Source organism: Typopeltis vanoorti, chromosome 14 (assembly GCF_054136105.1).
Source record: "Typopeltis vanoorti isolate ZY-2024b chromosome 14, IOZ_Tvanoo_1.0, whole genome shotgun sequence".
Classification (NCBI taxonomy): Eukaryota; Metazoa; Arthropoda; class Arachnida; order Uropygi; family Thelyphonidae; genus Typopeltis; species Typopeltis vanoorti.
The window spans coordinates 115,194,011-115,208,505 of record NC_143562.1 but is presented as its reverse complement, the minus strand read 5'-3'; the positions used below and the strand labels follow the sequence as shown (position 1 = coordinate 115,208,505).

Below are 14,495 nucleotides of genomic sequence, written 5' to 3'. Positions count from 1 at the left end.
ATGCCTCTACTACATCCTTTGGTCCACGGCTCTTTATTCTTTATTCAGAGCAGCCCATTTGGGTTTCCCCCATCCGCACCCGGGGGACGCGCCTGGTAGGAGTGTGGTCTTCCCCAAGTTATTATTAGGGCGTTGATAGAACAATGTGTTTGTAATCATTAGATCATTTGCTTTACAGAAGCGGAGTAATTGTTCTCCTCTGTCGTTAAGCTCTCCGTATCCAAATTTCCCCATCACATCTTTTTTGTCTGCTGTGAACTGTCCTATTTTAGCATTAAAATCTCCCATCATTATCTTGAGATCTCTATTGTGTAATCATATCAGTGTAATCAAGACATAAAATTTTCAAACTTTTTTTTTTTTTTTTTAATTCAGTAACTCAAGCAGTTTCTTTTCTATCTTCTTATGGTACAAAACATTAATGCTTGCAAAATATCAGTTTTCAAATACTGATAAATAGGTGACAGCTCTCACTCTTGTTTTTTGATTTGGTTCTAAACCATTACATCCACATGTACAATTTTTATATGGTTATGAAATTCTGTGAATACAATGTGCTATAGATTTTGGTTGAAGTAGCTGTGGAAAGAAAAAAAGATAATTGTCTGGTCTGCAGGAATATTTTTAGGAACACTGTGTAAAGCTCTGACAAGCACCACAGTTATTCTAACTAGAAAGGTATTTGTGTGTTAAATTAATATACTAGCAATTTGGGATTTATCCAACCAAATTGTATTCTTATTGGCTTAAACCAATATACAAAATGATGGTACAACATGACAAAATTTCATTCTGGCTGGGACGTTGCCCGGTTAAACAAGGCTCCCGTTGTTTTCACCAGGGAACCAGGGCGAACAACGAAAAGTCAGCTACTGGAACAAATCTGAAAGCACACCCCAACTCAATATCATCAGAGTTAAAGATCGGTACTATCAACATAAGAAGCCTGAATGGCAAAGAAATGGAGCTAGCTGAGGAATTAGATAAGTACCAGATCGACATAATAAGGTTGACTGAAACAAAAAAGACAAAAACTGGTGAGATCTTTCTGAGCAATAAATACAAAATATTATATTCAGGTTCTACTAAGGTAGAAGTGGAGGAATTTTTTGATACTTTAGAGAAAGCATCTGACACAATGAAAAAGGAAAAGTTGGTCCTTGTTGGGGATCTAAATAGCAGAGTAGGAAATGATTGCCAGACATACAAAAATATATTGGGAAAATTTGGAGAAAAGAGCAAAGCTAATAATAATGGCAAATATTTGTTGGATTTCTGCTGAGGACATGGACTGGTTATTACTAACACCATGTTCCAACATAAAAATGTGCACAAATTCACGTGGAGAGAGGAGGCAAGAAATAAGAAAAGTCTCATTGACTATGTTATTGTTGATAGTGATGTTTTCTCCCTTGTGCAGGACACCAGATTGTACAGAGGATTCGAAATTGGAAGTCATCAGTATTTAGTCTTGAGCAGTATAAAATTGAATTTCATATTGAAAAGAATAACATGTAAGAAAGTTTTAAAGCGAATAAAAGTTGAGCAGCTCTCAAATGTGAACTGTAGACTAAAATACACAAAGATTATTGAAGAAAAAATGAAAGAGTTTGAGAACAGGAACCAAACTTTAGAGATTCACTGGCAAGCCTTGAAGAAAACCTTAATTGATTCAGCCAGAAAGCTGTGCGGTGAGGTTGACTGCAAAGATAGAAAAATCAGAACTCCATGGTGCACACAGGAAGTTAAAGAGGCAGTGAAGGAAAAAAAGAAAGCCTATCAAAAGTTCCTAGCAAATAAGTCAGCTTGTGCTCTTAGAGAATACAGTGACAAATGTAAGAAAGCTAAACACTGTGTAAAACTAGCTAAACAAAAGTCATGGGAGGACTTTGGCAAGGACATAGAAAATAAATATCAAGAAGGTGGCAAAATATTTTGGAGGTTATTGAAGAAGCTTAGAAATGGAGGAAAGAGTACTGAAAAACGAGTTAAAGATGATAAAGGTGACATGAAAACGGGAGAAAAAGATATCCTTGAAGTATGGAGTAATTACTTCGAGAAATTGCTAAATGAAACAAGCAGTGATAGCACAGCGGTAAAAAAAAACACTCAACAGGCATACAGTCAGGAATACATATCCATACTTGAAGTAGAAAAAGCCATCAAAGGCTTAAAATGTGGAAAGGCAGCAGGAGTAGAGGATATTTGACCAGAAATGCTGAAGTATGATGGTATAAAAGTCTTGCAGTGGCTGCACTGCATAGTTCAGAAGGCCTGGACAGAGGGACGAATTCCCAATCATTGAAGTAGAAATCTCATAGTACCATATATAAAAAAGGGAAATAAAACTGAATGTTAGAATTAGAGAGGTATTTCCCTACTGAGTGTTCCTGGTAAGATATATGCAGATTGAGAAATGGTTAAGAAGAATTGTGGAAGAAAAGCTTGTTGAAGAACAAGATGGATTCAGGTGAAATAGAGGCTGTCAGTGTCAGATCTTCACTTTACAACAAATAGTAGAGAAATCATGGGAATATAACAAAGATCTGTATTTAAGTTTTGTCGATTTGGAAAAGGCATATGACAAAGTGCCAAGAGAGAGAAGCTATTCAATACGCTACAGTTATATGGTGTCAATGGGGCATTATATCAAGTAATACTTAGTCTTTATTTGAGTTGTAAGTCAGCAGTTAGAATTGAAGGAAGTACAGGAAGATGGTTTAATGTTAAATCTGGTGTGAAACAAGGATGTACATTATCCTCTCTGTTATTCATTATCTATATGAATCACATTATGAAGGAAAGTGGTATTGAACATGATATCAAAATTGGAGATGTTAATGTCAGCTCTTTGCTTTATGCAGACGATGTTATACTTATGAATAAATCCACTATGAGTCTGCAAGATTCCTTGACTAAATTGAATAACTGTTGTAATAGATATGGTATGAAGGTCAGCAATAAAAAGTCAAAAGCAATGAAAATAGGCAGAATCGTTGAAAATGTCAATTGCATTGTGAATGGAGAACCTGTGGAACAAGTAAAACATTTCAGCTACTTAGGCACAATTTTTAATGAAGATGGTAAATTAAATATGGAAATAGACAACAGAATCAATAAAGCTAGTCATAACTGGTAATTAATTTACGGAATTAACAACGCATATAAAGTAAATTAATTAAAGATAACTTTAATGAATCACTTCTATATTTCGACAATGTCACATTGTCATCTTCAGGAACATAAAGATATGGTATGTGCACTACAGGAACTAACAAAGCAAATGAGGAAGAAATTAAGACACTAATTTTGTTCCTAAAGTCCTAATGGTGCCCTCTTGCGGGCTAATTTGGTAGTCTTGGCCGTTGGGCTGAAGTTCTCATAATGAAAGTCTCCCAAATTTGGGGCAGTTTCATGCACCCAAATTTGTTGAGGTTAGGAACGTTTTTTAGAGCTGCTGAAGATTCTTTGAATAATCTTTCGTATTTAAACCTGCTGCGATGGATTATTTTTGTCTTCTTCCAACGAATTTTATGGTGGGTATCTAAGGCATGGTCTGCCAGCCCAGAGCAGCTGTACTGGTGAAACCGGATGTAGTCTTGGTGTTCTGAAATCCTGATATTTGTTGTTCTGCCTGTTTGGCCAAAGTAGGACAATTTGCAGCTGCAAAGCTCCTGGTATACACCAGGTAGGTCTAGGGGAAGTGGTTGGTCTTTGGTAGAGTGGATAAGGGATGCCAACTTTTTATATGGTCTGTAACAGGAAGTAAGGTCATATTTCTTGAGGATATTAGTTATTTTTTCAGAGGTGCCCTGGATGTAGGGGATAGTGATAAACTTGGTGTAGTCTTTATTGTTGAGGGGGGGAGGGGGGTCGTGGTTTTCAGGTTTTAGTATTTTTTGGATTTTTTTGGGGTTATAGCCATTGGCTAAGAAAGTGTTGAGGATGTGGTTTAGTTCCATAGTCAGGGCCTTGTCATCTGAGCAGATTAATTTTGCCCTGTTATATAGTGTTTTTATCACCCCATATTGTTGTGAGGGGGGGGGGGGAATTGCTGGTGAATGTATCTGCCAGTGTGGGTGGGTTTTCTGTAAACAGAGAAAACCAAAGATCCATCAAGCTGGCGGGTGATTAAAGTGTCTAGGAAGGGGAGAGTGTTGTTTTCCTCTTTTTCTAAGGTGAACTGGACTCTGGGATGTTGGTTGTTTAAGTGTGTTAGGAAGGAGTGGAGTGAGTCTGAGCCATGTGGCCAAATAGCAAACACATCATCCACATAACGAAGCCAAATAGTGGGTTTTTGTGGGGCGGAGTTTAAGGCTTTTTCTTCAAATGTCTCCATAAAGAAATTGGCCAAGGGTGGGGAAAGTGGTGAACCCATGGCTGTCCCTTAAACTGTAGCTTAAAAAAAAAAGGCTGTAGCTTAAACCTTATAACTCTAGACCCCCCCGATTATATGGACTCCCAAAAATACATAAACAAAATGTGCCATTACGTCCCATAGTGGATGGCATTGACTTCCCCACATATAAATTAGCCAAATATTTATCCAAAACGCTCACACACTACACTGGCAACACACCATCACACATAAAAAACTCGGCCCACTTTAAAGCCAGTATAGAAAACCTCACACTCCAACACACTGACATAATGGTCAGTTTTGACGTCTCCTCCCTATTCACTAATGTCCCACTCAAAGAAACCCTTGAGCTCATCCAAGCCAAGTTTCATCCCGATATCTCAGCCCTATTTCAGTTCACAATGAACTCAGGCTATTTCGTTTGGCAAGGAAAGTTCTACAAACAGATAGAGGGGACAGCCATGGGTTCACCACTTTCCCCACCCTTGGCCAATTTCTTTATGGAGACATTTGAAGAAAAAGCCTTAAACTCCGCCCCACAAAAACCCACTATTTGGCTTCGTTATGTGGATGATGTGTTTGCTATTTGGCCACATGGCTCAGACTCACTCCACTCCTTCCTAACACACTTAAACAACCAACATCCCAGAGTCCAGTTCACCTTAGAAAAAGAGGAAAACAACACCCTCCCCTTCCTAGACACTTTAATCACCCGCCAGCTTGATGGATCTTTGGTTTTCTCTGTTTACAGAAAACCCACCCACACTGGCAGATACATTCACCAGTAATCCCACCCCCCCCCCTCACAACAATATGGGGTGATAAAAACACTATATAACAGGGCAAAATTAATCTGCTCAGATGACAAGGCCCTGACTATGGAACTAAACCACATCCTCAACACTTTCTTAGCCAATGGCTATAACCCCAAAAAAATCCAAAAAATACTAAAACCTGAAAACCACAACCCCCCTCCCCCCCTCAACAATAAAGACTACACCAAGTCTATCACTATCCCCTACATCCAGGGCACCTCTGAAAAAATAACTAATATCCTCAAGAAATATGACCTTACTTCCTGTTACAGACCATATAAAAAGTTGGCATCCCTTATCCGCTCTACCAAAGACCAACCACTTCCCCTAGACCTACCTGGTGTATACCAGGTCCCTTGCAGCTGCAAATTGTCCTACTTTGGCCAAACAGGCAGAACAACAAATATCAGGATTTCAGAACACCAAGACTACATCTGGTTTCACCAGTACAGCCGCTCTGCGCTGGCAGACCATGCCTTAGATACCCACCATAAAATTCGTTGGAAGAAGACAAAAATAATCCATCGCAGCAGGTTTAAATACGAAAGATTATTCAAAGAATCTTCAGCAGCTCTAAAAAACGTTCCTAACCTCAACAAATTTGGGTGCATGAAACTGCCCCAAATTTGGGAGACTTTCATTATGAGAACTTCAGCCCAACGGCCAAGACTACCAAATTAGCCCGCAAGAGGGCACCATTAGGACTTTAGGAACAAAATTAGTGTCTTAATTTCTTCCTCATTTGCTTTGTTAGTTCCTGTAGTGCACATACCATATCTTTATGTTCCTGAAGATGACAATGTGACATTGTCGAAATATAGAAGTGATTCATTAAAGTTATCTTTAATTAATTTACTTTATATGCGTTGTTAATTCCGTAAATTAATTACCAGTTATGTCTAACCAACGTATAAGTCTTACCACTAGAACAATAAAGCTAGTATAGTAGGAAGTCAATTGAATAAATTCATATGGAATAAGAGAGAAATTAGTCGTAACACTAAATTAGCCAAATACAAGACAGTGTTCAAACCAGTTTTAACTTATGAATCTGAGAGCTGGATCAGAAGTGAAACACTTGACCAAAAACTAGAGACCGCAGATATGAGAGTCCTGAGAAAGATTAGAGGCATGAACAGATGGCATCAATGGCAACATCATATTAAAAATGAGGATATTAGGAAAGAACTTGATATTGTCAGCATCTAGGAATGCGTTAGCAGAGCTAATCTCAGGTGGTATGGCCATTTAAACAGAATTGGCGAGGAAAGATTGACAAATCAAGTGTTCTCTGCCAGGTTGGCAGGAAAACGACCCAGAGGAAGACCAAGATATAGGTGGATTGATGCAGTAAAAATTGCCTTAGAAGACAGAAATATAAGATCTGGTAATGTTGGAGTTCTGACAAGTAACAGACTGATCTGGAGGAAAATTGTAGATAGGAAGTTAGTAATGATGTAAATTTTTCATGTAGTACTATCATATCCTGTACACCCCTTGTGGGTACATGGCAGGAATTTGATGATGATGATAAATATAATAAGACATTGTGGCACTGGTAATGAAATGAGGTGAAAATGTAGCAGAGATGATAGTAAATGTGAATCGTGTAGTGCAATATTTGAGACTGATGTCCGGTATAGTGCAGAAGAAATGTGTCACAGAGAAGACAGTAAGCATGTTGCCGTGGTATGATAATATACAGTATAGGAGCAGAGCAGTGATAATAGTGAGAATGTGTAAGTAGACTAGTCTGGAATATGTACATATGAGGTCCATATGAGTATGTATGAAGTCCACATACATAGGTTTCTGCATATAAATCAAGATAGAAGACAGCTGTATCCAAGAGGTAGATTAAATATGAATGCAGAAGGTTGTATGCTTTGGAGATGCTTGTTTTCTGGGCAAGTGAGTGTGTAACCAGAATTCAAGGGTAGAACATAGCAGGGATAACCTCATGTGGGGACAGTGACTTGAAAAATGAGAGTGTACACAATATTGCAGTCGGGTGGAGGATGTGGTTAGTAATAATGAGTACAAGGATAGTGGCAATGCACTAGTTTTTCTGTATATAAATGCTAGGAGCCTTAGAAGTAAAGAAAATGAGTTTGTGGCATTGACTGACCTCCAAAGAATGTTGGTATCCATAAAACTTGGTTAACTGAGGAGGATGTTGTAACAGTGATAGAAATTTAACAGTATAACCTATTTCAGCAAGATAGGAAAGGTACACATGGTGGAGTGTTACTCATGATAAGAGATGAATTGTTCCCTCTCAGTATAGAGAATCTAAGTGGAAATAACTCAGACATTTATAAGACAAGACATTTAGTGGGATGTTGCTATAGAAATACAGATGTTGATGAGCACAAAATGTTTAGACAAATTAGTCTGGAAAGTGCAAAGAGAGTGATCATTATAGGGACTTCAACCATAGCAATGCACACAGGATAGAGGAGGCAGTATGTGGTACTAAAAGAACTAAATATTTGGATTTCATTAGGGTTAAATTAGTTTGAAAAGTGCAAAGAATAATCTTTATAGGGCTTTAATTATAACAATGTATACACAGGAAGAGACAGTATGTGGTACTAAAGGAACTAAATATTTGGATTTCTTTATGGCCAACTATCTTAGATAGAATGTGATGAAGGGAAGATGAAGATAGAGAATTTTGGATTTGGTCACAGCATTAGAGACTGATATGTCATACTTGTCTCAAGTTGGGAGAGTGACCATGTAGTTCTCACTTGGAGGATGAACAGGCTCATAAAAATATCAAGGCAGGTAGAATTTATGTGGAATCATAATGCAGGCAACTATTATACACTTAGAAACCAGCTTTCAGTAGTAGGCTGGATGAAAGAATTCGAAGGGGAGAAGTTAATGGTGTGTGAGAGATACTTTAAAGAAAATTGTTGACAGCAATGGCAGACTGTATACCTTGAGTGAAGAAGTTAAAGCAATTTAGAGCAAAATAGATGACTGGGGAAAAATATGAATTGTAGATGAAAAAGAGATTATGGCAGCATATATAAAGAAAGAGGTAGAGAACAGTTGCATGAAGAATATAAGGTTCAGGATAAGAGAGGAAAAGCAGAATATGAGAAAAGACTAGTAGTCCAATCAAAGGGAAATCCCAAATGGTTTTTTTTTTTTTTTTTTTTGCTATGTGGTGAGTAAGAAGGGAAATTGTCTATTGTCAATAGATTACCTTGCTGGATGGAAATGGGACTTGGGTGACCAATGCAGATGACATGAGATATTTAATGATCCTTTTATTTGAGTGTTCCATCCTGATATAAGCTTTATTCCCAGAGCTAAGGAGTAATGAAGTATTAAAGTGAATGATGGAGATGTACTCCAAATACTGAGTATGCTAAATGTCACTAAGGCAGGGGATCTAGATGGAATTTCACCACATTTTTTAAGGTGATGTGCCATGGAACTAACCTCACCATTAACTTGGCTGTTTAATGAAGACCTTACAATGGGGCAAGTTCATGATGCATGGAAGAAGAGTAAGGCAGTGTCACTAAGGGTGGTGGTAGAATGGAAGTATCAAATTATGGATGAGTTTGTATTTCTCCTGTAGTTGGAGAAATTGGTAACAACTTATATAAAGAATTGGGCAGGTGAAGATAATATTATTTATGCAGACTAGTATGAATTTGTTAAAGGGTGCTTTTGTTTTAGTAATCTGGTTGACTTTTACAGTAGAGCAATAGAGTAACAAGAATGGTGGATGAGAGTAAGGCATACACTGTCTTTTTTTTTTTTTGGATTACACAAAAAGGCATTTGAAAGAATGCCATATGACAAATTGGTTTGAATATTAGGTTAGTGGACTGTGTTAGTAACTGGCTTTCTGATAAAGAATATCAAAGTATGTGGGAGATTATCAGGGAATATGAAGGTTACAAGTGGAGTTCCACAGAGCTCAGTACTGTTATTGTCACAGGACCACAGGGAGATATTCAGTTGTTTGCAGATGATGTAAAGCTTGGGAGAGTTATTTGTAATAGTGCTGATGTTTTATCTATTCAAGAGGATTTGAATAAGATGAAAAGGTGGGCAAATGAATGGTTATATCAATTTAATGCAACTAAATATAAGGTTTTAAAATTTGGGATTCACAGATGGGATGCTTCATAACCGCTTGGTGGAGTTATACTGGAAGAAGTGGTGGAAGCAAGGGATCTTGCTTCCACCACTTTGGGATAATTACAATGTTTGAAGCTCAGAGGACATATATGAAACGTTGTGAAAACATCTCAGAGAATTACTGCAATATTGAAGAGGACATTGACCATGGGAGATAAAGGAGTGGTGATCCCACTGTATAAAATTTTGATCAAACCATGTCTGGATTTCGCTGAAATCTGATATCCCCAGGATTTGAAGGGGGTGAAATAACCTTGGAGAAGACACAAAGATAGACAACAAAAATGATATCAATACTGTATAAAATTAATTACGAGGACAGATGAGGGCATACAAATTGCAGAGTATGGTAGATGGAAGACACGAGTGGGTGTGTGTTGGGGAGGGGAGGGGGGGGGAATATGATTGAGACATTTAAGCTGTTGAAAGGTTATTATCAGATTAACACTGGATTATTATTGAATTAACGATGCCAACCAGGTTGGTCAAGTGGTAAGCATATCCACTCTCCAATCAACAGGTCATGGATTAGAATCCCACTGTGGGCATTGTTGTTTGCGATTGCCTTCAGGCAGGAGACGAATTTCATCACCCAGTGTGAGACCACTCCCCTGCTTATTAGTGGCCTGAAGTCGCTTGAAAAAGTTCTATGTTTGGTCTCTAGAACAGGGTTTCTGGACTATGTAAAAATAAAAATTTCAAAAAACATATACGGAGGCTGTTCAATAAGTTATAAGACTATATTTATACAGAAATCAGATTACCTTTAATCGTCATCATTTACATGGTCTTTTTCGAAGTAACTACCGTGAGATGCATTGCATTTGTCCCAACGTTGCGTCCACTTTTTAAACACATATGAAAGTCCGTTTTTTCAGAGTTCTTTCAAAACCACCCCCGCAGCTTTTACACATGCTTTGTTACTTTCGAAATGGCGGCCTCTTAGTGGTTTCTTGAGCTGAGGAAACAGCCAGAAATCGCATGGTGCGAGATCAGGACTGTATGGAGGGTGTGGTAGGATATTTGTGTTGTTCTTTTGCAAAACGTCCACTACACCACCAGCAATAAGTGGCCTTGCATTATCGTGGTGCAATAAGAAGCCATTCTTCAGCAATGGACGCTTCCTTTTGGCGTGCTGTACCATTGTCCGTAAAATCCGCATAGTACGAGCCGTTTACGGTATTCCAAGGTTCTACAGCGTGTTGGTAAACAATGCCTTCGTAGTCAAAACACATTATGGTCATAACTTTACCTGCCGATTTTACAGTTTTTGCTTTCTTGGGGGTAGGCGAAGACAGATGCTCCCATTCACTGCTTTGTTGTTTCATTGTAGGGTCAGAGTGATACAACCAAGCTTCATCTGCTGTAATGATGCGTTTTAAGAAGTTCTTGTTCCAGTCTTTCTTTCCATTCTGTGCACACATCCACTCGATGCTGCATTTGCTCTGGTGTCAAGAGTTTGGGAATCCATTTGGCGCAAGCACGTTTCAGTCCCAAATGTTCAGCCATGATTGATTGAACATTTCCCACAGAAATATTCAGGACAACATGCAGCTGGCGTACTATAATTCTGCAATCCTCCTTGATGATAATCGCTGCTGTGTTGATCATTGTCTCTGTGATGGAAGTTAAAGTTCTTCCCTCACGTTCAAGATCTTCCACATTTTGCCTTCCTTCCTTAAAAGTTTTATGCCAGTGAAAAACACTTGCCCTCAACATTGCTTCATCGTGGAAAGCTTCGCATATCATGTTAAAAGTGTTCGATGCCGATTTTTGCAAAACACACACAAAATTTAATTGCATAACGCTGTTCCAAGGACGCTTCCATTTCGACGACTGGTCGCGGCTCGTAGGCACGCCGAAACAAGCTTGCGTTTAGTCACGTGACACTCTGGCACATCAGCCCGTATACGCCATCTATCAACCTCTTTTGTTAATACAGACAGCAAAATTTCTTTATTCCACAGAAATTAATATTGTGATGAGTGGTTTCGTGACAGTAAAATTAGTCTTATTACTTATTGAACAGCCCTCGTATAAAATGGATTTAAAAAAATCCATAGTCCATCCACGGTACAAATTTGTTATAGGTTTACTAATAACCTTTTGTGGGTGGGAATCACAAAAAAGAACAAGGAACCATCCCTAACATTGCAAAAGGTAGCGAGTAGAATGGTAAGAAGTGTTTTGCATGAAAATTGGTAGTAGCATGGAATGCATTGCCCGAGAGAATAGTGAAAGTGCAAATGGTGAATAAAGTTTAAGGAATGGTAGGATAGACTTTTATATTGACTAGAATTAACCTCTCAGGATGAGTCTTGTAGTATTCTATTGAGGTCAAGAAAATAGTAATAATAATAAAACAAAGTGGTGAAACAATTTTTTTTTTCTGAAATAGTTTCAGTGGGATGGGAGAAAAGGCATTAACTAAATACATACCATCAAATTCTTGAGTCTGTGATGCAATTCTTTCGTAAACAGCACTGAGAATATTTCTAAGATAATGATTAAATTTCAATTTAGAGGAGACCATTAGGTTGTGCTCTTCTATGCCTGAAGTACAGCATATATTTTTATTGCCACAAATAAAAGAACCTTGGAATAAAGATAAAAACTGTGAATTAGCCTTTACCATAAATTATATTTTTGAACAAATGTAAAGTAATATACCAAACATATACAGGAATACCTTGTATAGCACGGTTAATTGGTTCCAAGAAGAGTCTGCGCTATGCAAAACCGCGTTGTTCGAAGTCTATTTATAAAGGTTATCAATTTAATTTGTTTATTACAAAAATTTAGGATAATAAAAATCTAAAAATGAAAAAAAAAATGTTATTTTTATTAACTGAATAACAAATAAAATAATTTTAATCTGATATAAAAGTTGTAGAAAACAAAACAAATATTGCTTCAACTTTAGAATACAGTAATTTACTTTTTACTAAAGTAGTCTTTTAGTGTTCGTTGAACCATCCTTGTCTTCTTTGTCTCTTCAAGTACTAGATCTCTGTAGCATTTGATGACATTATTGAGACTTTGTCTCACTTTGATGCTTCTTTCCAAATTCGGGTTGGCATTTATGAGAAAGTTGGAAGCTTTGTCGATTTTTCTCACAAAAGTTGAAAGGTCAGCAAGGGAAAATTCTTCAACCCTGACATCAGTGGGGTCATCTTCGTCTTCTTCTGCTTCATAGGCTCGTTGTTGTTCCAACTCCAAAAGGCTTTCATCATCCATTTGAATGAGAATCAATACATTCGTTCACATTGTTACAATCTAAACTTGTAAAACCAAGATCTTTGCCCATCTGCACAATTTCTGTTGAGATTTCCTCTTTCTGTGTTGCAAAGGCAACAAAGTCCTTTGAACAATGCAGCAAGATATTATGCCATATGGCTCTCATGTTGCTTTGAGTCGACTCTTGCCAAGATTCATAAATATTTTGAATGGCATCTTTTATGTTAAATTTCTTCCAAAATTCACTCAAAGTCCAAGAATCTTCTTCTGCTGCAGCTTTAATAGCTTGAGCAAAAGTTCGTCTTAAATAGCAAGCCTTGAAAGTGGAGATACGCCTTGATCGATTGGCTGCAGAACTGATGTTGTGTGTGGAGGGAAAAAATGAATCTTGACATTTTCATCTAAGTAAGTCAATAGAGTTGGATGGCCTGGTGCATGGTCTAATAACAGAAAATTTTTAAAAGGAATTCTTTTTACAATAGCTTTTAACTTCAGGGCAAAAACAAGTTTTAAACCAGTCTTCGAAAAGTGAGTGAGTCAGCCACGCTTTTTTTATTCGAACACCAATGAACAAGTAAATTGTTCTTTGTAAAGCCCTTAAAGTAAGAGCTCTTGGGTTTTCCGCTCTGTACACTAGCAGTGGCTTCAATTTTAAATCACCTGATGCATTACCTCCTAGTAAAAGTGCCAATCGGTCTTTTGACACTTGATACCTAGCTTGTGTTTTTTCTTTCTCTGCTAGAAATGTGCGCGATGGCATTCTTTTCCAGAACAAGCCAGTCTCATCAGTGTTAAAAATTTGATCATCTGTGTAGCCTTCCTTCTCAATAAGCTCCTTCAATTCATTGGGAAATAATTCTGCAGTTTTAGTGTCAGGACTTGCGCTTTCACCTTGGATTCTTACGTTATGGAGCCCATACGCTTTTTGAAACTGTAGAACCACCTGCGACTTGCTATAAAAGTTTCACTGGTTGTACCTCCTTCATTTTCGCTTTCATTTTCTTTTATTTTGTCATATAGACTTGTTGCTTTTGCCTGGATTATCATTTGACTCAAAGGAATCTTTTTCTGATTACAATCTTCAATCCAGATCATTAGAAGGCATTCCATATTTTCCATTGTAGAAGATCGATTTCTCGTGATCACTTTTGACATATAAGAAGCGGTGCTCATTCCATGTTGTTTAATCTTTTCTTTGCTCTGAATAACTGTTCATACAGATGACTCATTCATTGAATTCTCACGTGCTATTTTAGCAAACGAAGCGCCATTCTCGTGACATTTTATAATTTCAAGTTTCTTCTCTAATGTCAACCACTTGTGTTTTTTTTGTTACTCCAACAGTGTCTTGTTTGTTTCGTCTCTTTTCACTCATACTTAAATAATAAAAAAATATTAAATACTAATATTAACGTAAATAATAAAATGCCGCGGGGAAAGAACGTGTCTACGTGAGAGCCAATCGAATAACTACTGCATAAATGTGGCTCTCGACTGTCACTTGCGGCACCCAGGAGTCTCCGGTCAGCGTTGACAATGTTAGTGTATGTAATAATAAAAACCGCGTTAGACCAAAACCCGCGTTGTTCAAAACCGAGCTATACAAGATATTCCTGTAATTCCAGTTTAAAAGGTAGCTGACAATTAAGCAAATTTAGTTTCCATCAATTTTACCACTGAATGGCACAGTTATACACTGATAATTACTTTCTACAAAATTTAGCAGAATAATGCATAAACTAGACACTAACATGTCTCATTTGACAACATTTAGTATATGAAACTAAAAAATTCTGTCAATGAATAGGAGTTGCCAGGTGGTGTGTTTAGAAAAGATTATGGTTAAGACTGCTCCAAAAATATAAGCTTGTTTTGTTTAAAAAAAAAAAAAAAAAAACTACTGCTTTATAATTATA

At 37.4% G+C, this 14,495-nt stretch overlaps 1 protein-coding gene across 4 annotated transcripts in view; it reads right to left on the bottom strand.

Annotated features, from left to right (window-relative positions):
• LOC150099849 (glypican-6-like) overlaps positions 1-14,495 on the bottom strand; it is a 331,314-nt gene that overhangs the window by 271,082 nt on the left and 45,737 nt on the right. For 3 of the 4 annotated variants that reach the window (XM_090404105.1, XM_090404103.1, XM_090404106.1), the window contains exon 2: positions 11,782-11,937. The exons of the other annotated variant lie outside the window; for it this stretch is intronic. In XM_090404105.1, the coding sequence (XP_090260231.1) occupies positions 11,782-11,937 (156 nt within the window). The remainder of the gene's footprint in view (positions 1-11,781; positions 11,938-14,495) is intronic. 4 annotated transcript variants of the gene reach the window in all.